Source organism: Mobula hypostoma, chromosome 3 (assembly GCF_963921235.1).
Source record: "Mobula hypostoma chromosome 3, sMobHyp1.1, whole genome shotgun sequence".
Lineage (NCBI taxonomy): Eukaryota > Metazoa > Chordata > Chondrichthyes > Myliobatiformes > Myliobatidae > Mobula > Mobula hypostoma.
Window position 1 is genome coordinate 69,912,104 of NC_086099.1, and position 20,945 is coordinate 69,933,048.

The 20,945-nt window shown below is 43.7% G+C and overlaps 1 protein-coding gene across 2 annotated transcripts in view; it reads left to right on the top strand.

The window, feature by feature from the left end:
• Positions 1-20,945, top strand: part of ugdh (UDP-glucose 6-dehydrogenase) — a 38,383-nt gene that overhangs the window by 8,921 nt on the left and 8,517 nt on the right. Inside the window, exons 1-9 of one of the 2 annotated variants that reach the window (XM_063043285.1) lie at positions 2,433-3,928; positions 6,133-6,296; positions 6,408-6,509; positions 13,488-13,688; positions 14,014-14,211; positions 16,080-16,227; positions 16,333-16,427; positions 17,147-17,277; positions 20,015-20,154. In XM_063043285.1, coding sequence (XP_062899355.1) covers positions 6,135-6,296; positions 6,408-6,509; positions 13,488-13,688; positions 14,014-14,211; positions 16,080-16,227; positions 16,333-16,427; positions 17,147-17,277; positions 20,015-20,154 — 1,177 coding nt within the window. In that variant the 5' untranslated portion in view covers positions 2,433-3,928; positions 6,133-6,134. Of the gene's footprint in view, positions 1-2,432; positions 3,929-6,132; positions 6,297-6,407; positions 6,510-13,487; positions 13,689-14,013; positions 14,212-16,079; positions 16,228-16,332; positions 16,428-17,146; positions 17,278-20,014; positions 20,155-20,945 lie in introns of those variants that run through there. The other variant, XM_063043284.1, reaches the window with a different exon arrangement.

Genomic DNA, 20,945 nt, shown 5'->3' on the forward strand with positions numbered 1-20,945 from the left:
ACCAAGAAGGGTGTTAAAAGCTGATTTCCACTTATCTCCCTCCCTTATCCTGACCAAGTGGTAGGCACTTCGTAGGTCCAACTTAGAGAAGATGGTGGCTCCACAAAGGGGTTCGAAAGCAGAGTTGATACTTATTCTTTATGGTTCTGCTACTCAGGCCACGGTAGTCAATGCAGGGGTGCAGTGAGCCGTCTTTCTTCCCCACAAATAAGAAACCTGTGCCTACAGGGGAAGATGAGGGTCGGATAATGCCTGCTGCAAGAGAGTCATCTAGGTATCCTCCATTGCTTCCCTTTCTTGCCAGGACAGGTTATGCAGTCGACTGGTGGGTAGAGGGGCTCCGGGGAGGTGGTCAATTGCGCAATCGTAAGGGTGGTGTGGAGGCAGGGCAAGAGCCCATTCTTTGCAAAATACTTCTCCCAGATCATAATACTCTGCTGGAACCTTGGATAAGTTGGTTTCAGCGGCAGACAAGGTCGCGGTGACTTCCACAGGGGAAAGGGCCAATTGTAGACAAGTGGAGAGACAGAACAGACTCCAGCTTTCTATCTTCCCGGTGGACCAGTCAATGTGGGGATTATGGCGGTAATAAGGGGTACCTTAACCAGGGGTACCCAAGAACTATAGGAGCTTGAGGAGAGGAAATTAGGTTAAATCGTACCTGTTCCCAATGGTTCCCAGAGAGAATAAGAGACTGGGGTGGTGTGCAGTGTGTGACTCGGGCCAGAAGTCTACCGTCCAGTGCCCGGGCTTCCAGAGGGGTACTCACCAGCTCCCGAGGAATTCTGGCCTGGGAAGCTATGTTTTCATCCAAAAGGTTTCCCTCAGCGCCAGAGTCCACCAGAGCTGACAGAGGCAATGACTGTTGGTTATAACGTAAAGTAGCCGGGATCTGCATCTGGGTTCGGGGGACAGAAGGGAATGTTATCTGGCTCACCAGGGTCCCCCTTTCTACTGGTGAGCCTTCCCTTTTGGCCAAAGGGGACAGGTAGCATGGAAGTGGCCGGACTGGCCGCAATAGAGACACTCCCCCGCTCTCAATCTCCGGAGTCGCTCTGAGGGAGAAAGACAGTTCCCTCCCAACTGCACGGGTTCCTCTCCCAGGGCGGTGGAAACAGCCGGGTTGGGAGCTATTCCAGAAGCAGGAGGAGAAGAGAGGCTTGTGCTGGTGGGAGACGGTAATGAATGCTGTGGAGTGGCCAAACGTGGAGGACGACCAGTTCTCTCCATATGGCGTTCTCGAAGACGATTGTCCAACCTGGTGGCTAGGGAGATCAAGGAATCCAGGCTGTCAGCGTCATTTCTTGCCGCCAACTCGTCTTTCACCATGTCGCTGAGACCATTCCAAAATACCCCTTGGAGTGCCTCATTGTTCCACCCCGAGTCGGCCGCTAATGTCCGGAACTCCACAGAATATTCGGCAACACTGCGTGAGCCCTGACAGAGAGTGAGTAGATGCTTAGTGGCATCTTTACCATGGACGGGGTGGTCAAAATTCTTTCTCATTTCCGCGATAAATGTGGGGACAGATATCCGGTTGATTATCCCAAAACGCTGTAGCCCATGCTAAGGCACTTCCCCGCAACAACCCATGATATAAGCTATGTTTGACTTATCCGCGGAGTACACGAATGACTGCTGTTCGAACACCAAGGAGCATTGCAGAAGGAAGGCCCGGCACTTCCCCAAATCCCCAGTGTAGTGTTCTGGTTCTGGTACGTGCAGTTCTCTTGGCGGGGGTGTTGCTGACACGTAGGGGGTTGTCACTACTGGCTGTCTGGGCTGGTTAGACAGAGTTCCAGGAGTGAATGGGGTAAAATGAGTGGATACATGGTCCACCTGGTCACCGATCTTCGTTACGTTAGCAGACAGGGAACGGAGGTTCTCCATGACATCCCAGAGAAGTTGATCGTGCAGACCCAGTAGGGAGCCCTGGCTGGCGAGGGCTTGTTGCAGGATATTCGTGTCCGCTGGGTCCATTGTGGCCAGATCATTCTGTTGCAATGACCCAGTGAAGCGAACCCAAGTGCAGGACACAGACATGGAGATTGAGTTAGTTTACGCGGACGTGAACGTCGAACAGCAAACGGAAGGGATCTTGACAGGGAGCCTTGACACAGAGAGACAGAGTTTCATAGGTAAACCTTGAAACTGGAGCAAAACTTAGAACACACGGTCCAAAGCGCCCGGGAAACATTAATTACCACAGAGTCAAAACCAACAATCTGGCGACTAGCAGTTGTAACACCGGGGTTCTTATGCTGCAGGTCTTGATGGAAACCAGGTGTGTCATCATCAAAGGGAATTAGAAGCAATTGGGAAATTAATGGTTGGAACCGTGGCACAATCAAAGGAAATTAGGAGAAAGATGGGGAATTAACGATCGGGACCATGACAGAAGGTCATGGGACAAGAGGAACTCTATTTCTGTTGGCGGTGGGAAGATGTGTCGAGCGTGGGTGTACAGGAAACGGAGGAGATGTAGGCGAGGACAGCATCAATGCTGGAGGAAGTGAATCCATGTGCTTTGAAGAAGGAGAACATCTCTGATGTCCTGGAAAAGGAAGCCTCATTCTGGGAACAGCTGTGGCAGAGACAAAGGAACTGCGAAAAGGGAATAGCATTTTTACAGGAGACAGGGTGGGAAGAGGTATAGTCAAGACAGCTGTGGGAATCAGTATGTTTACAAAAGTTGTAGAACAACAGTTTGTCTCCAGAGATTGTAAAAGGGGAAGGTAATACCAGTAATGGACACAGTGAATTCAAGGGCAGGGTTAAAGATGTATTGATTAATTTGTAAGTGGACAGCAAGCAACTGACTAAAATAGCACCTTGAGCACCAACCATATAAAAGGAAGAGTTAAATCTTGGCCATCAAAGGGAAATCATAATAAAAGTTTAAGATAACATTTATCTTAACAAAATATTCTTTGGATAAGCAGGGGGCATAAGAGCAAAATAGCCTAAATAAATAGAGAAATTAACCATTGAACAAATCTGATTTGCATAAAGTATCTAATATACATAAATATCGATCAGTTACAGAAAATTAATCTATTGTTAGCTAATTAATAATGGATGCCCTGATTCTGTTAGCTCTAGGTTTAACTGAACCACTTAACCAAATGTGGCATCAAGGAGCCCTAGTAAAACTGAAATCAATGAATATTTGAGGAAAACATTTTAATAACTATAATTGCACGAAGCTAGTGGGTGTTGGAGGCCAGTCACGAAATCTTAGGCAAAGTGCCTCGGGACACTATTTTAGGCACAGCCATTCTTAGCTTCATTGTAGCTTCCCTTCATCGAAGTCTGCAGGGTGGGCATTTGATGATGCATGGCAACGATCAGTTCCGTACAGAGCACCTCAAACAAAGAAGCAGAAAATACCCGATGATGTTCAGGATTGGGCTGATGGTGACATTTACACCAGGCGCTTGTTAGGGAATGAAAGTTTGTAGGAGCATACAAAACAGTTGAGTCCATAATCAGATATTAAGCGGCGGAACAGTCCCCTATGGCCTGTTCCGGCATCGATTTCTCACGCACCTATGTACTCGAGAACTCGCAGCACCTCCAGTCCAGTTACGCCATGGCACTTATCCGCCAATAAGTGCATTCCCTTGGGGAGGAGTGACAGCGATAGTTGGAGCGGGTGGGGGCATTAATATTACAACCTGGGCCAGTGCAAGGTTGTACACGGTTACCACATCATTTCTGCCTTCACGCAAACCCTGTTCTCACCGCTCCCTGTTGATCCTCCCAACCTGGAGGCGCCAGTCCGACGTTGAGCGAACGAGGATTGGTTGTGCCCGTCACTTCATCATAATTCACTTCATCTTTCAGGTCAAAAGTCGATCATGCGCCGTCAAATGCGGAAGAGGTATTAAACGCTGAGTAGAGCCTCAACGCTGAAACTTGGCGGAAGGTAAATCTCTGCTTATACTCCAGCGGAACAGAGACAGTGCTCTGAAGTTCGCCTGACTTCTAGATGTAGGACTGGGGATGTGTGCGGGAGATTCACCGAGCGTCTCTACAGGAGAAGCAAAGCTACTGCTCTCACAACTCCTGTCCCGTGCAGTTACCATCTACTGACAGGAAATCCCGTCGTTCCGCTGTCACTGAATACGACGTGCACATTTCCAACTAGGGCATCCGTTAAAGATAGTCAGGCAGATTGGTCCCTTTTAAGGCAGTTTGAAGTTCATCAGTTTTTTTTTTCTAAAATATGTTTAACAAAAGTTCCTTGATGCGATGAAATGTCCTGCTGGTTTATAAAATGTTTGAACTCTGTCAGAGGTAGATACATTAGGGAAAATTAAGAGACTCTTAGATAGGCACATGGCTGATAGAAAATGAGTGGGGGAGGGCTTATTGGGAGGGAAAGGTGGTGGGGTGGAGATACATTTCTACCAAAGGAGGAAGAAGGTGCTCCCTTCCATTAGCCTGCAGGCCACCCTTGGGCAAGGTGTAGCACCTGCTTAGCCCCCTGGCCCCACACGAGGGTCATGTGAAGCTGTGTGAGCAGGCGGTGGATGGTCTATGAGCAGCCGGTGCACGTCACAAGTCCTGGCAATGTGGCCACTAATGCTAGGTGCTCAATCTGTGAAGACTGTTGATAATGGGTGGGATCACCTGTCTTGTAAAGACGCTCCCCAGAAGAAGACAATGGCAAACCACTTCTGCAGGGAGAAAAATGCCGGGGGGGGGGGGTAGGTACATTTACAACATTTAAGAGACATTTCAATAGAAACATAGTTTGGGAAAATTTAGGAGAATGTGGGGCAAATGGGTTAGGGTTAGGGTTAGGTTGGTTGGCATGAACATGTTGAGCCTTCTGTACTGTATGACTATAGGCGTTGCCTTGTATGGATTTTCCACTCAGACTGTGAACGTGAGAAGGTAAGACAACAGGCTATTAGTCTGGACTTAAGATTGAAAATTTACTTGGAAATATTTTTTCTCCTACGGAAATCTAGGCAATAGAAAAGTAGTTAGGTAGTTAAACTAATTTAGGCAAACTAACCTTCTGATATAAAAGACGTTCAAATGGAACATACACATGGACATGGACCAGATTACAATATCTATGTCTATGCCATGCATCCTTTGTAAATTAGGGAGATCTGTCTTGTTTATTATTTGGTATGCTTACACGCTGATGAGTTGTACTGTCCAGAGAGTCATACAGCATGGAAAAAGGCCCATCAGCTCAACTCATCCATACCCGGAAAGATGTCCATCTAAGCTAGTCTCACTTGCCTGCATTTTACCCTTATCCCTCTAAACCTTTCCTGTGGTGCCACGGTGGCATAGCGGTTAACGAGACGTCATTGCAGTTTGGGGCATCGAATTTTGGAGTTCAGTTCCGGCATCCTCTGTAAGGAGTTTCTATGTACTCGTTGTAAATGTGTGGGTTTTCTCGGGATGCTCCAGTTTCCTTCCACAGTCCACCAAAGACGTGCCCCTAGCAGGTTAATTGGTCAGTGTAAATTGTCCTGTGATCAGGCAAGGGTTAAATAGGTGGGCTGCTGGGCAGTGTGGTTTATTGGGCCGACAAGGCCTGTTTTGCGCTGTATCCCTAAATAATAAATAATGAAATCCCTATCTAAACATCCTTTAACCATTGTTATTGTAGCTGCCTTAACCAACTCCTTTCACAGCTCAATCGATATACACACCACCCTCTGTATGAAAAAATGCCTTTCAGGCTTCTATTAAATCTGTACCTGTCATCTTAAACCTATTCCTCTAGTTTTTGATCTTTTCTGAACTCTGCTCAGCTTAATGGCATCTTTCCTATAACAGAATGACCAGAGCTGAACATGATACTCCAAGTGCAGCCTCACCAACATCTTGTACAACCTCAGTATAACATCTTAACTTCTATACCCAGTGCCCTGACTAATAAAGGCTCGTATGCCAAAAGCCTTCCTCAATACTTTGTCTACCTGTGATGCCTCTTTCAGGAAACCATATACTTGTAGTCCTATATCCCTCTGTTCCACAACAATCATGACCATTGTTCTTTGGTTTTATTGATGGCTTAACATAAAGTAACATGAAGGTTTGAAACTTCTGATTACAGAATTGAACAATCTCATTTCCATGTTGACAACACTTTTCCTGCAGGAATGTTTGAAATTAAGAAGATCTGTTGTATTGGAGCTGGATATGTTGGGGGTCCAACATGCAGTGTTATTGCTCACATGTGTCCCGAGATTCACATTACGGTTGTAGATGTTAACCAAGCAAGAATAGAAGCCTGGAACTCAAATACACTTCCAATTTATGAGGTATACTACTGAAATATTCATCCAATGTATTGTTTCATAAATTCTTTGCTGCATGTCATTCTGATGGTATATATATTTAGTTGCTATTTTCAATTTTGTTTTTTTTTGCAGCCTGGTTTAAAGGAAGTGGTAGAGTCATGCAGAGGGAAGAACCTTTTTTTCTCAGCTGACATCGATACTGCCATTCAAGAATCTGACCTTATATTTATTTCGGTAATTTTTATCAACAACACACACATTGTGCTTTCAATATAGCAAAACTCTCCAAGAATTTAAGAGTATAATTTAATAAGTCATGCATGAAATCAAGACATACAAGGAGACAGCAGAGTGAACAAGCAGAATCGTGGGCAAAGAGCTAGGTTTTATGTTGTGAAAGAGAATTAGAGAGGCAAAGATTTGTAAGATGGGGGGGCGCGATTAGCCGCAGTAGCTTCTACGGGGTCGACCAGAGGGGTTATTGTATTTTTTAAAGTATCTTTTACGATCACAAGACCCTGGTGGACATTGAACATAAAATACCACAGGTCTACCCCTCAGCGAGTTGCTCGTTGGCGGAAAGACTGAAGGAGCTGGACTTGGTACAGACTGCAATGCCGTCTGCCACAGAGAGGCATCAGTGTGCAAAGGAGGTGTGCAGTCTAACAGCGAGTGATCATCTTAGACTCTTTTCTTGTGATCGCAAGGGCCTTCCAGCTGCAGCTCCTTGAAGACCATCTTAGGGATCTGGAGCAGCAGCTGATGACCTTTGGCTTGTACAGGAGAGCGAGGAGAGGATCAGAGTTACAGGGAAGTAGTCACCCCTAAGTTGCATGAGGCAGGTAGCTGGGTGTCTGTCAGGAGACATGGAAATGTGAATTAGGCAGTTAGCGCAGAGCACCCCTGTGGCCTTTCCCCTCAATAATAAGTATACTGTTCTGGATACTGTTGTGGGGGATGACCTCCCAGGGGAATGCCACAGAGAGCAGGTTACTGGAGCTGAGCATGGGTCTGTGGTGCAGAAGGGAAAGAGGGAGAAGAGGGGAATGGTAGTGATAGGGGACTTGATAGTGAGGGAAACAGACAGGAGATACTGTGGATGTGAACGGGACACCCAGATGGTGTGAGGCCTCCCAGGTGACAGGGTCAGGGATGTCTCAGATCACATCTGCAACATTTTGGAGAGGGAAGGAGAACAGCCAGGTGTCTTGGTACATATTGGTACCTATGACATAGGAAGGAAAAGCAATGAGATCCTGAAAAGAGAATTTAGAGATCTAGGTAGAAAGTTGAGAAGTAGGGCCTCCTGGGTAGTGATTTCTGGATTGCCGCCCATGCCACGCGCCAGTGAGGGTAGAAACAGAGTGATTTGTCAGATAATTCATGGCTGAGAAGCTGGTGCAGGGTGCAGGGCTTCAGGTTCTTGGATCAATGGCGTCTCCTCTGGGGGGTGGTGTGACCTGTTCAAAAGTGACGGGTTGCACCTGAACCCAAGTGGGACCAATATTCTCGTGGGCAGGTTTGTTAGAGCTGTTGGGGAGGGTTTAAACTAATTTGGCAGGGGGTTGGGAACTGGAGTAAAGGGTCGCCAAGATAGGTCGGATGGTGAAAAGCAAAGATAGTGTGCAGTCAGACTGTCAGGAAGGGCAGGCAGATGATAGGATATAAATGCAGCCAGCAGAGTGAGTATCAGTGCATTAGGGTTGCAGAATCAGAAAGGATAGCAAATACATTACTCGAGATGTTGTATCTAAATGCGTGTAGTATAAGGAATAAGGTGGATGATCTTGTTGCACTTTTGCAGATTGTCAGGTATGATGCTGTGGCCGTCACTCAATCGTGACTGAAGGATGGTTGTAGTTGGGAGCTAAGTATCCAAGGTTACACATTGTATCAGAGTGATAGGAAGGTAGGCAGAGGGGGTGGCATGAGTCTGCTGGTAAAGAATGGCATCAAATCAGTAGAAAGCTGTGACACAGGATCAGAAGATGTTGAATCCTTGTGAGTTGAGTTAAGAAACTGCAAGGATAAAAGGATCCTGATAGCAATTATATATAGGCCTCCCAACAGTAGCTAGGATGTGAACCACAGATTGCAACAGGAAGTAGAAAAGGTGTGTCAAAAGGACAATGTTATGATAGTCATAAGAGATTTCAACATGCAGGTCGATTGGGAAAATCAAGTTAGAAATGGATTTCAAGGGAGTGAGTTGTTGAATGCCTACAAGATGGCTTTTTAGAGCAGTTTGTCATTGAGCCTACTAGGGGATCAGCTATAGTGGAATGGGTATTGTATAATGAACTGGTGGTGATTAGGGAGCTTAAGGTAAAGGAACCCTTAGGAAACAGTGATCACAATATGACTAAGTTCAATTTGAAATTTTAAAGGAGAAAGTAAAGTTTGATGTAGCAGTATTTCAGTGGAGTAAAGGAAATTACAAAGGTATGAGAGAGAAGTTGACCAAAGTAAACTGGAAGGAGATATTAGCAGGGATGACAGTAGAGCAGCAATGGCATGAGTTTCTGAGCAAAGTGAGGAAGGTTCAGAATAGATGTATTCCAAAAGTGAAGAAACACTCAAATGGCAAAATAGTGCAACTGTGGCTGACATGGGAAGTCAAAGCTAATGTAAAACCAAGAGAGGGCATACAACAAAGCAAAAATTTGTGGGAAGACAGAGGATTGGAAGCAACACTCACAGCACGCTGGAGGAACTCAGCTGGTTGGGCCGCATCAGTGGAAACGATGAGTCGACGTTTTGGGCCAGAACCCTTTGTCAGGACTGAAGATAGAAGGAGGGGGAAGGATTTGAAGAATGCTTATAGGTTCAGTTGAAAGACCAGTAATTTGAAAGACAAAGGGGTGGGGGAGGGGAAGCAGGGACGTCATAGGTAGGAAAACAATGGGTAGTAGAAGAGGGAGGTGAGAGGCAGCTGGGGGAGGGGGCAGAGTGAAATAGGGATAGAGGAAGGGAGGGGGAGGGAATTACCAGAAGTTGGGGAATTCTATGTTCATACCAAGGGGCTGGAGACTACCTAGACGGTATATGAGGTGTTGCTCCTCCAACCTGGGTTTAGCCTCATCATGGCAGTAGAGGAGGCCATGTATGGACATATCCGAATGGGAATGGGAAACAGAGTTGAAGTGGGTGGCTACCGGGAGATCCTGTCTGTTGTGGCGGACGGAGTGGAGGTGCTCGATGAAGCGATCCCCCAATCTGCATCGGGTTTCACCGATGTAGAGGAGGCCACAACGGGAGCACCGGATTCAATAGATGACCCCAACAGACTCTCAAGTGAAGTGTTCCGGTGCGTGTGATTGTATTTTACTGTTACCTTACATGTGCTTGCTCTCTTATATGCGTTATATGTGCCTTAAGCTATGTAATTGTTCATATTGTGTTTTGCATCTTGTCCCGGAGTATAACGCTCTTTTGTTTGGCAAATACTTTGAGAGGCTGGTCAAGGACTACATCTGCAGCATGCTACCACCTACAACCACACTGGACCCCCTACGACCACACTGGACCCCCTACAGTTCGCCTACCAACACAACCGATCGGCAGATGATGCAATAGTCACAGTTCTACACACCGTTCTTACACATCCGGAGAAGAAGGATGCTGTTCTTGGACTACAGTTCAGCATTCAACACTATAATTCTGTCCAGGCCTGACAAGAAGCTCAGAGACCTTGGTCTTCACTCTGTCTTGTGTAACTGGATCCCGGACTTCCTGTTAGATCTCCGGCAGGTGGTAAGAGTGGGCTCCCTCACCTCTCGCCCGACCCTCAACACAGGTGCCCCTCAGGGCTGTGTCCTAAGCCCCCTCCTTTACACTCTGTATACCCATGACTGTGTCGCCACCCACAGCTTCAAACTGCTAATTAAATTTGCTGATGACACTAAACTGATTGGCTAATCTCAAATAATAATGAGGCAGCCTACAGAGAAGAAGTCACCACCCTGACACAGTGGTGTCAAGAAAACAACCTCTCCCTCAATGTCACAAAAACAAAGGAGCTGGTTGTGGACTACAGGAGGAATGGAGACAGGCTAACCCCTATTGACATCAATGGATCTGGGGTTGAGAGGGTGAACAGCTTTAAGTTCCTCGGCATAAACGTCACCAAGGATCTCACGTGGTCTGTACATACCGGCTGTGTGGTGAAAAAGGCAACACAGCGCCTCTTTCACCTCAGATGTTTGAAGAAGTTTGGTATAGGCCCCCAAATCCTAAGAACTTTTTTTAGGGGCACAATTGAGAGCATCCTGACTGGCTGCATCACTGCCTGGTATGGGAACTGTACCTCCCTCAATCGCAGGACTCTGCAGAGAGTGATGCGGACAGCCCAGCGCATCTGTAGATGTGAACTTCCCATGATTCAGGACATTTACAAAGACGGGTGTGTAAGAAGCGCCCGAAGAATCATTGGGGACCCCAGTCACTCCAACCACAAACAGTTCCGTCTGCTACCATCCGGGAAATGGTACCGCAGCATAAAATCCAGGACCAACAGGCTCCAGGACAGCTTCTTCCACCAGGCCATCAGACTGATTAACTCATGCTGACACAACTGTATTTCTATGTTATATTGACTAGCCTGTTGTACGTACTATTTATTATAAATGGCACATTGCACATTTAGACAGAGATGTAACGTAAAGATTTTTACTCCTCTGTATGTGAAGGATGTAAGAAATAAAGTCAATTCAATGTATTCATGTACAGTTGAATGACAATTAAATTTGAACTTGAACATAGGTTTCAGAAATTCCAGAGCTGAAGGCATTGTTGACAATGAGCACTTGGCTTATTTTTCTGCAAGGATAATGTAGGTGAGTTATAGGTACCTTGACGGTTCACAGGACTGATGGAGATTACAGGGACAGGGAGAGAGAGGCCATGGAGGTTAAATCTCAATATTGCTTAAGCAGGAGCTAATCCAGTTGAGTAAACACAGACTAATATTTAAAAAAAAACTAGGACAGAAGTAGCAACATTTTGAATGGCAAACTTACAGAAGTAGATTGAAGGAAACTGACCTGCATTGAAGTAAAAAGCAACACACACACACACACACACACACACACAAAATGTTGGAGAAACTCAGCAGGTCAGGCAGCATCCATGGAGGGAAATAAACTGTTGACATTTCAGGCTGGGACCCTTCACCCGGGATCCTGATGAATTCCTGATGAGGGGTCTGAGCCTGAAACAGGAACTGTTCATTTCCCTCCATAAATGCAGCCTGAACTGCTGAGTCCCCCCAGTATTTTATGTGTGTTGTTCAAGTTTTCCAGCATCTGCAGAATCTCTTGTGCCTCCAGGGATAACAAGGCAGCAGATATTAGGCAGAACTGGAATTGAGTGATAAGGAGATGAAGGAGATAAGGAGATGATAGCTTTAACAATTGCATGGTTATGTGATCAGGAACTCGACTCTGGGTCATATATCATAGCAAGGTTGGGAACAGACGTGTTTAGTTTCACGAATTCCAGGAAGGGGTTTGGAATTGGTGGGATAGAGAGTTGCACTGGGACATCTCCCTAGCTAAGACTTCGGCCTTCCGACTATTTAAGAGCAGTTGGTTTCCTCTCATCCAGTATTGAATGCCGGAAAGGAATCAGACAATTTGGAGACAGTGGAGTGGTCAAGCAGTACTAGGGGTAGAGCTGGCTGTTGCATATATAGAAACTGATGCAGTGTTTTGATGACATACAATAATGAGAGGCATCGATCGTGTGGATGGTCGGAGGCTTTTTCCCAGGCCTGAAATGGCTAACATGAGAGGACACAGTTTTAAGGTGCTTGGAAGTAGGTATAGCGGAAATGCCAGGGGTAAGTTTTTTACACAGAGAGTGGTGAGCGCATGGAATGGGCTGCCGGTGACTGTGGTGGAGGCAGATAGAATAGGGTCCTTTAAGAGACTCCTGGATAGGTACATGGAGCTTAGAAAAATAGAGGGCTATAGGTAACCCGAGGTAATTTCTAAAGTAAGTGCATGTTCGGCACAGCGTTGTGCTGTAGGTTTTCTATGTTTCTATGATGCAGTACAATAGGGCACCACAGTATCATAGTGGTTAGCACGATGCAATTACAACTCGGGGTGACCGAGTTTAGAGTTCAATTCCAGCATCCTCTGAAAGGAGCCTGTACATCCTCCCCATGGAATATGTGGGTTTTTTCCAGAAGTTCCGGTTTCCTCCCATAGTCCAAAGACATGCCGAGTAGTAGGTTAGTTGGTCATTATAAATTGTCCCGTGATTAGGCTAGGGTTAATTTGGTGGTCACTGGGCAGTGCAGCTCAGGGATACCAGGGGTGACAGCAAGTAGGAAGAAACGCCATTGCAAACTGTTCTAATCCTATATCTGGGTAGAACAGAATAAATGGAGTTCCACCCAAATGGGGAGACATTGGAGGGGATTAGTTAAGGCCAAGATTCTTACAGGTGAGCAGTTGACCAGGTGATCTTTGATCATGTGCAAATTCATCCAGCAGGTTAGAGAGGGACTACAACTTCATCAAGTCCTACTACTCAAGCCAAAATACATCACCTCATGTTTCTGAGCTGGAATCACTCATCAGTGATCCAAGATCGAAGATTTGGATCAGCACATGATGTCTCTGAGCTGGAATCGCCAGTTGGTGATCCAGGAGTGAAGATCTGGATCACCACATGATGTCTCTCAGTTGGAATCACTCGCCAGTGATCCAGGATTGAAGATCTGGCTAAAATAAAACAAAAAAATGGTAGAAATACTCAGGTGTTCAGGGAACATTTATGGAGGGAGAAACATATATAATGTTTCAGATTGATATCCTTTCACTAGAACTAAAAAATAGGGATGTAATGGATTTTAAGAAAATGAAGAGACAGCAAAACCAATGTCAGTGGGGAAGGAAAGAAAGTTGTGATCAGCAAAAAGTGAAGAGAAGCTAAATAACAAGGGATGATGGGAGAGGTCACAACAGGTTACCAGGCAATAAAACGACAAGAGCATCTGCAGGAGCTGAAGATGACAAAGGCAGAATCTTTGCCAACAACTGTCGCGTGAAATAACTGGGAGCAGTGCTCATGATCTGAAAATGTTTAATACAGTGTAAAGCCGTTGAAGCTGTAAACTGCATAATTGAAAAAATAAAAATCATACGTGTTGACTTGCAGTGAATACAAGTTCTAACTTTAAATATTCTTCTGACTTTGTAATAGGTAAACACACCCACAAAAGTTTATGGAATGGGAAAAGGTCGGGCTGCAGATCTGAAATATATTGAATCCTGTGCGCGAAGGATCGTAGCAGTGTCAAACGGGTACAAAATAGTCACTGAGAAAAGCACTGTGCCTGTGCGAGCTGCTGAGAGTATTCGCAGAATATTCCAGTCAAACACAAAGCCAGATCTAACTCTTCAGGTGAGCCGAGGCAGTATTCTACTGGGTAATGCTGCAGGTCAAAAACACACTTACTGTACCAGAAGAAGCTCTGCAACCTGGCTATTGCTAGGGAGGCACATGAAATTATTTAATGTGTATGTTGAATGAAGGAGATAAATGCCTGTCTGCATTAGGTATGAAATGTTAGCAAAGTATAGATCTACAATTTACTGAACTTATTAGGAAAGAAGTTTTAACCCAATAATTAAAAAGGGCAGTCAGCCCTTGGTCTGGTATTTGTTTTGCCGCAAATTTCCTCAGACATTTTGCACTGATACTAATCATGAGCCCATTTACCATGTAGGTACTATCGAACCCAGAATTTCTGGCCGAAGGGACAGCTATTAGCAATCTGATGAACCCAGACCGTGTGCTGATTGGTGGTGATGAGACGCCCGAAGGTCAGGAGGCGATTCAGGCGCTTTGTGCGGTGTATGAGCGCTGGGTACCAAGAAGCAAAATCATCACAACTAACACGTGGTCCTCGGAACTTTCCAAGCTGGTATACTCACTTTTACCTTTGCCAAAATCTGCTGTCCTGACGTGTTGGTAGACTGCATTCTTATGAAGCAGTTTTTCTCAGATAGAGAAGTTTGATAAGTCCAAGTTGTTATATTCTGAAAATTCCTATTTTCTAAGATTGATTTACAATTAGATCTCGCTGTTAACTTGTGCTGCTCGATAATTCATGCAATCTCTTACTGAATTGGATAATTTATACACGAGCCAGCTGTAATTCCAAGTCATTGAGGCCCTCGGTTGGTTGAGGTCGACCATGGAAGTCCTAGTTGTCTATGTGATACACTAGCCAGTACGCAAGCCAGGCCATTATGATATGCAGAGCAAGCTGTTGCCCATCTAGCAGGCTTGCCCTCTCCACTCAGCTAATGAATCTAAAGGAATGGTAGAGACTGAAAGGTTTGGCACCGGTGGTGTCACAGGGTTTGCCAGTCAGCTTCGAACTCAACGTAGGACTGTCCTAGGGACTCCAGCTCTGGATTTTTCCTTGAGGTTCACTCCCAAAGCTTTCCCCATGAGTGGAAATAGTCGCAAGGCAGTGGAGACTTGAGATCACTTTTCCTTCTCCAATACCAACTGCCAACCATAGCTGACAAGCCCCATCTGCCCGAACAAGTAATTAAATTGTCATTAATAAAACAGTTTTCCTTTTATTTATGTAATAGTCTCATCTTACAACATGATGCTAGACTTTCTGAAGATCTCTTTCCAATATTTCAAGTGTAACTTTAAAATTACTTTTGAATTGTATTAGTTAACAAACTTGTTGTCACTGTTCAAAATTAATTTATGATCCATCCTGTGGCAGGATTTTTTTTGTTTTAATTGTTATGATTTCTTTTAATAATGAAAAACTAAGCTTGCCAAACTTTTCTTTATCACTCTGCTTCCTAAAATTGGGAATTTCGTGCTGAATTCTGCACCATTTTGGCACTTTGATTGGCCCCTATATTCCAGCAAGCCAAGTTATATGCAGCCCCTGGACAGTTTCAGCATTAATGCCAGCAATTTGGCTGAATAAATGCACATAGACACTAAGCAGATCAATAACTTATATTTATCTAGGTGTCTGTAAAATAAAGTAAACCACCCTGAAGTGAGAAGGTTATCGACCAAAACCCGATTTAAACCTCTTAAGGCAATGTTAGGGCAAAAGCTCAGTCAAAGAGATAGTTTTTTAAGGAGTGTCAGTGGGAAAAGGAGTGGTCAGAGCACAGAGGAGGAATTTCAGAGCTTAACACCATGGCAGCTGAAGCCACAAAAGCCATCAATGGAGGAATTACACTCAAGAATGATTCGGTTTACAGAATTAGAATAATACAAATGTTTTTGAAGATGGTAGCGTTGGAGGAGAACAAAAATAAAGAGGGAGAGAAAATTTTAAAAACTACAGATGCTATACATTTGAAATAAATATTGAAAATGCTGGAAACACTCAGCAGGTCAGGTAACATTTGTGGAAGGAGAAACAAAACCAATAATTTAGTTCAAAGACCCTTTATCAGTTTCTCTTTCCACAGATATTGCCTGGTCTGTTGTGTGTTCCCAGCATTTTCTGTTTTCATGCAGAGTGGGTCAAGACTGATTTGTAAAAATGGATGAAAGTTTCAAAATCAAGGCAGTCAATCTAGGATAATGAGCACAGGACATATTTGTGAGTGGGACAGTGCAAGTTAGGACATAGGCCTTATTTGGGCTGCTTCTCGATTATGGAGGATAAAATGAAAGAAGATAACCACACACAAACAAACAAATCTGGTGGCTACAAAAGGCACGGATGAAGTTCTTGGCAGGCAATGAGATGAGGCAGATGAAACATTAGTCATATTTATTGTTTTTCCTTTTCATAAGGCATCCAATGCATTTCTTGCTCAGCGAATAAGCAGTATTAACTCAATCAGTGCTCTGTGTGAGGCAACTGGTGCTGATGTTGAGGAAGTTGCTCGTGCTGTGGGCATGGATCACAGAATTGGAAGCAAATTTCTCAAAGCCAGTGTTGGTTAGTAATTTGTTTTTGTGATACAGAGATCCAGATCTTTCATTTGCAGATATGGTTGAGATTTGCAGACGTTTATTAAAATTCAGGGCTTTTGATCTATTTCAGGATTTGGAGGGAGCTGTTTCCAGAAAGATGTTCTAAACCTCGTGTATTTATGTGAAGCATTAAACTTACCTGAAGTGGCCCAATACTGGCAGCAGGTAACTTAATGAGATTTACTAGAATATATTTGCTTGAAAGCTCAGATGCCAGTATGCTGCTTTTTTATTGATGTGCAATTGAAAATCAATTTTTATTCATAAATGAGTCATGAAAGTAATCATTTCTAGGTCCGCTCAGAAAATTTAACTGATTTCCTGTCAGCCATGCACATGATGACATTATTCCCCATGCAATATTTCCTTTTGGAAACTTTAATCCATTTCAAGGTTTCAAGGTAACTGTTTCCGAAAAGATTTGCTGATTCAAGTGTAGAAGTGGACTTGAACAGTAAGCATTCTGCCTACTAAACAGGCCTCTGATGCCCAAGACTTGATCTTTTATGGATTTGTTGAAGCTTTACTTCTGCACCAGTCCAGTGTAACTTGATGAGTATTCTCGAATTTGCAGGTTGGGTCTTGATTTCTTCATTAATGTCTTGAACTGAATATATCCAATCAATGCACCACAAGTAATATTTGCATCTGTTTCTTGGAATTCGCACCCAGATTCACTTCTCTGGAAGTAATTAGCCTGTAGTTAAATGTTGTGGAATATGAGGCAGCTGAACTGCCTGCAATATGTCAATATTTTTACTTTTCTAAACCTTTATGTTTGCCTTACCAAGGATTTTAGTGCTGTACAAATACATTTATATAAATATAACATTCAAATAATAGTGACTATGTATGTATTTCATTGAAAATTTGTTACCTTTCAGGTGATTGACATGAATGATTACCAACGGAGAAGGTTTGCTTCCCGAATTATTGACTGTCTCTTCAATACTGCCACAGATAAAAAGATAGCCCTTTTAGGCTTTGCTTTCAAAAAAGACACTGGTGACACACGGTAATTTTATTGCTGTGATATCATTCAGCTTTTCTGTGCTGACTTGTAGGCATAGTGTGCTGTAGGCATAATGTTGAGAAAGGATCTTATATTAATTTTAAATTTCTTTAGAAAATATTTATGACAGAAGTACGGGCTGTGAATATGTTTCACTGAGATATTCACTCAATAGCAGTTTATATGTGTTATCAAAAATCTGTAAAACAAACACTGATTAAAGAAGCATATTTTTTGATACACCTGTTAGAGTTAATCATGAAATCAAAATAATCTTACAGCTGCTGGTTGCTTTTGCCACTACTGTTAATCAGAATCAGGTTTAATATCATTGGCATATGATGTGAAATTTGTTGTTACACAGCAGCAGTACAATGCAATACATAATAATCAAAACTGAATTACAACGGAAAGTATATTCAGCTGTTCCTGAATCACTGAGTGTGTGCCTTCAGGCTTCTGTACCTCCTCCTTGATGGTAGCAATGAGAACAGGGCATGTCCTGGGTGATGGGGATCCTTAATATTAGATGCCACCTTTTTGAGGCATCGCTCCTTGAAGATGTCCTGGATGCTGGGGAATCTAATGCCCATGATGGAGCTGATTGAGCTTACAACTTTCTGCAGCTTATTTCAATCCTGTGCAGTTCCCACCGCTACCCCCCTCCCCACACCAGACTGTGATGCAGCCAGTTAGAATGCTCTCCACGGAACATCTATAGAAATTTACGAGTGCCTTTGGTGACATACCAAATCTCCTCAAACTGCTAATTAAATATAGCCGATATCGTGCCTGCATTGATATGTTTAGCCCAAAATAGACCTTCAGAGATGTTGCCAACCAAGAACTTGAAATTGCTCATCCTTTCCACTTCTGATCCGTCTATGAGAACCAGTGTGTGTTCCATTGTCTTACCCTTTCTGAAGTTCACAATCAATTCTTTGGTCTTACAGACATTGAGCATAAAGTTGTTGCTGCAACTCCACTCAACTAGCTGATATAACTCACTACTGTGTGCCTTCTTGTCACCATCTGATATTCTGCCAACAATAGTTGTGTTGTCAGCAAATTTATAGATGGCATTTGAGCTATGCTTAGCCACACAGTCATGGGTGTAGAGAGAGTACAGCAGTGGGCTAAGCACAGATTCTTGATGTGCACCAGTGTTGATTGCTAGCAAGGTGGAGATGTTATTTTTGATCCGCACAGATTGTGGTCTTGCAGTGAGGAAATCAAGGATCCCGTTGCAGAGGGAGGTACGGAGGCCCAGGTTTTGGAGCTTTTTGATCAGACCTGTGAGAATGATTATGTCAAATGCTAAGCTGTAGTCAATAAATAGCAGCCTGACATAAGTATTAGTATTGTCCAGGTAATCCAAGGCCATGTGAAGAGCCAATGAGATCGTATCCACTGTAGACCTATTATGGTGATAGGCAAGTTGCAGGGGGTCCAGGTCCTTGCTGAGGCAGGAGTTGATTATAGCCATGACCAACCTCCCAAAGCATTCCATCATCATAGATGTCAGTGCTACTGGATGGTAGTTGTTAAGGCAGCTCACCCTGCTCCTCCTGGGCACTGGTATGATTGTTGCCCTTTTGAAGCAGCTGGGAACTTCTGACTATAGCAGTGAGAGATTGAAAATGTCTTTGAACACCCCTGCCAGTTAGTTGGCACAGATTGTAAGAGCCCTACCAGGTACCCCATCAGGGGCTGTTGCCTTGCGAGGGTTCGCCCTCCTGAAAGACAATCTGACATCAGTCTCTGGCACAGAGGTCACAGGGTCTCCTGGTGCTGCAGAGATCCTCATAGCCATAGTTTTATTCTCCCCTTGAAACCACGCATAAAAGGCATTGAGCTCATCAGGTGGTGAAGCATCACTGCTATTCATGATGTTAGGTTTCACTTTGCAGGAAGTAATGGCCTGCAAACCCTGCTAGAGCTAACCTGCAAATGATTTCCCCTGTAACCTCAGTCAGAGCTGTTCTCTTGCTTTTGAGATAGCCCTCTGTAAACTGTACCTGGCCTCCTTATATAGTCCTGGTTTACCAGTCTTGAATGCCACAGATCTAGCCCTTTAGCAGACTACGTATCTCCTGCTTCATCCATGACTTTTGATTTGGGTGTGTACAGTGTGTTCTTGTAGGCACACACTCATCCACACAGGTTTTAATGAAGTCAATAACAGCTGTGGTGTACTCATTCAGACTCGAAGATGAATCCCTCAATACATTCCAGTCCACTAATTCAAAGCAGTCCTGTAAGTGCTCCTGCACCATGCTGTTATACTTTCTTGGTCCTCTCTGCTGGTGCTGCAGTTGTCCATCTCTGCCTATGCTCAGGGTGTAGAAGTACAGCCAGGAGGTCAGAATTTCCAAAGTGTGGCATGGGATAGCATGGTAAGCACTCTTGATGGTGACGTAATTAGTGGTCAAGTGTATTGGCTCCTCTGGTTCCACAGATGTTATGTTGGTGATAATCACTAATCAGGAGTTGGTTTCATTGATGTACTAGTAAATAAGAGAACCAGTCTGCGTCATTCATGAAGTTGCTTTGGGTCCAACATTACTGAGAATCACATCTCAAAAACAGAACTTCTGAATGAGGATTGTTTTGCATTGAAAACGTTGGTACTCTACCTGAATATCGTGAGATTCTTTCTGAGTGAATTTAAAATTTTTAATCTCATTCTGCAGGATTTGAAATTGGCTCACAGCTTGTAACATTTTTCTTTTAATTTTAGGGAGAGTTCCAGTATCTACATTAGCAAGTACCTATTGGATGAAGGTGCAAATCTTCACATCTTTGACCCCAAGGTTCTTAAAGAACAGATCATTCGTGACCTGTCACATCCCAACATAACTCAGGATAACTCTGGTCAAGGTATAATATAACACAACACTTCTCCTTTACCCATTCATCTTTACTACTGAAAACATAGTGTGTTTTTAAAATAGACTCAGTCTTTCTCATATTTTTAAGTTTAGTCTTCTATTGACTAATATGGAGCCAGTACTGGCCTTTTGGGAAACTTTCTCCACTCTGTACAACATCCACTTACACCAACCCTGCTTCCTGTCAACAAGTCATCTTCCTATCCAACTGGTTCAATTCTTCCTATTGTTTATGCTTGTTTTTTTAAAATATCTAGCACCATTTATGTATCCAGATACAATGCTAGCCTTAATTTCGGTAAAGTATTTCCACCAATCTCTCACTTAATTTAAATGCAATGTACTGACTTCTGACAACCAATAAAAGAAAACTGAATTGTGGGTAAAATTGCTTCAGTTTCAGAAAGATGGAGAAGAATGAACTGGAAAAAGGATTTCATTTATTACATGTAGAATTTTTATTTCTATATTTGTTGTCTCTGGCACAGGATATCATAGTAATTCAGTTCAGTTTATCATTACACAATTAACCTACATTTTTAAAGCAGTAGTCAGAATAATTTCTTATCCCTAAAACAAACAAAGAATCCTATGGATGCTGGAAATCTGAAACAAAAACAGAAAATGGCAGAAATACTCAGCAGGTCAGGCAGAATCTGTAGAGAGAGAAATAGAGTCAATGTCATTGACCTTTCATCATCATTTCCACCTCTGTCTGACAACTTACTATATTTTACGTGTAAGATTGTTTTGTGCTTTTCTGTGTCGTTTGTTCATTAT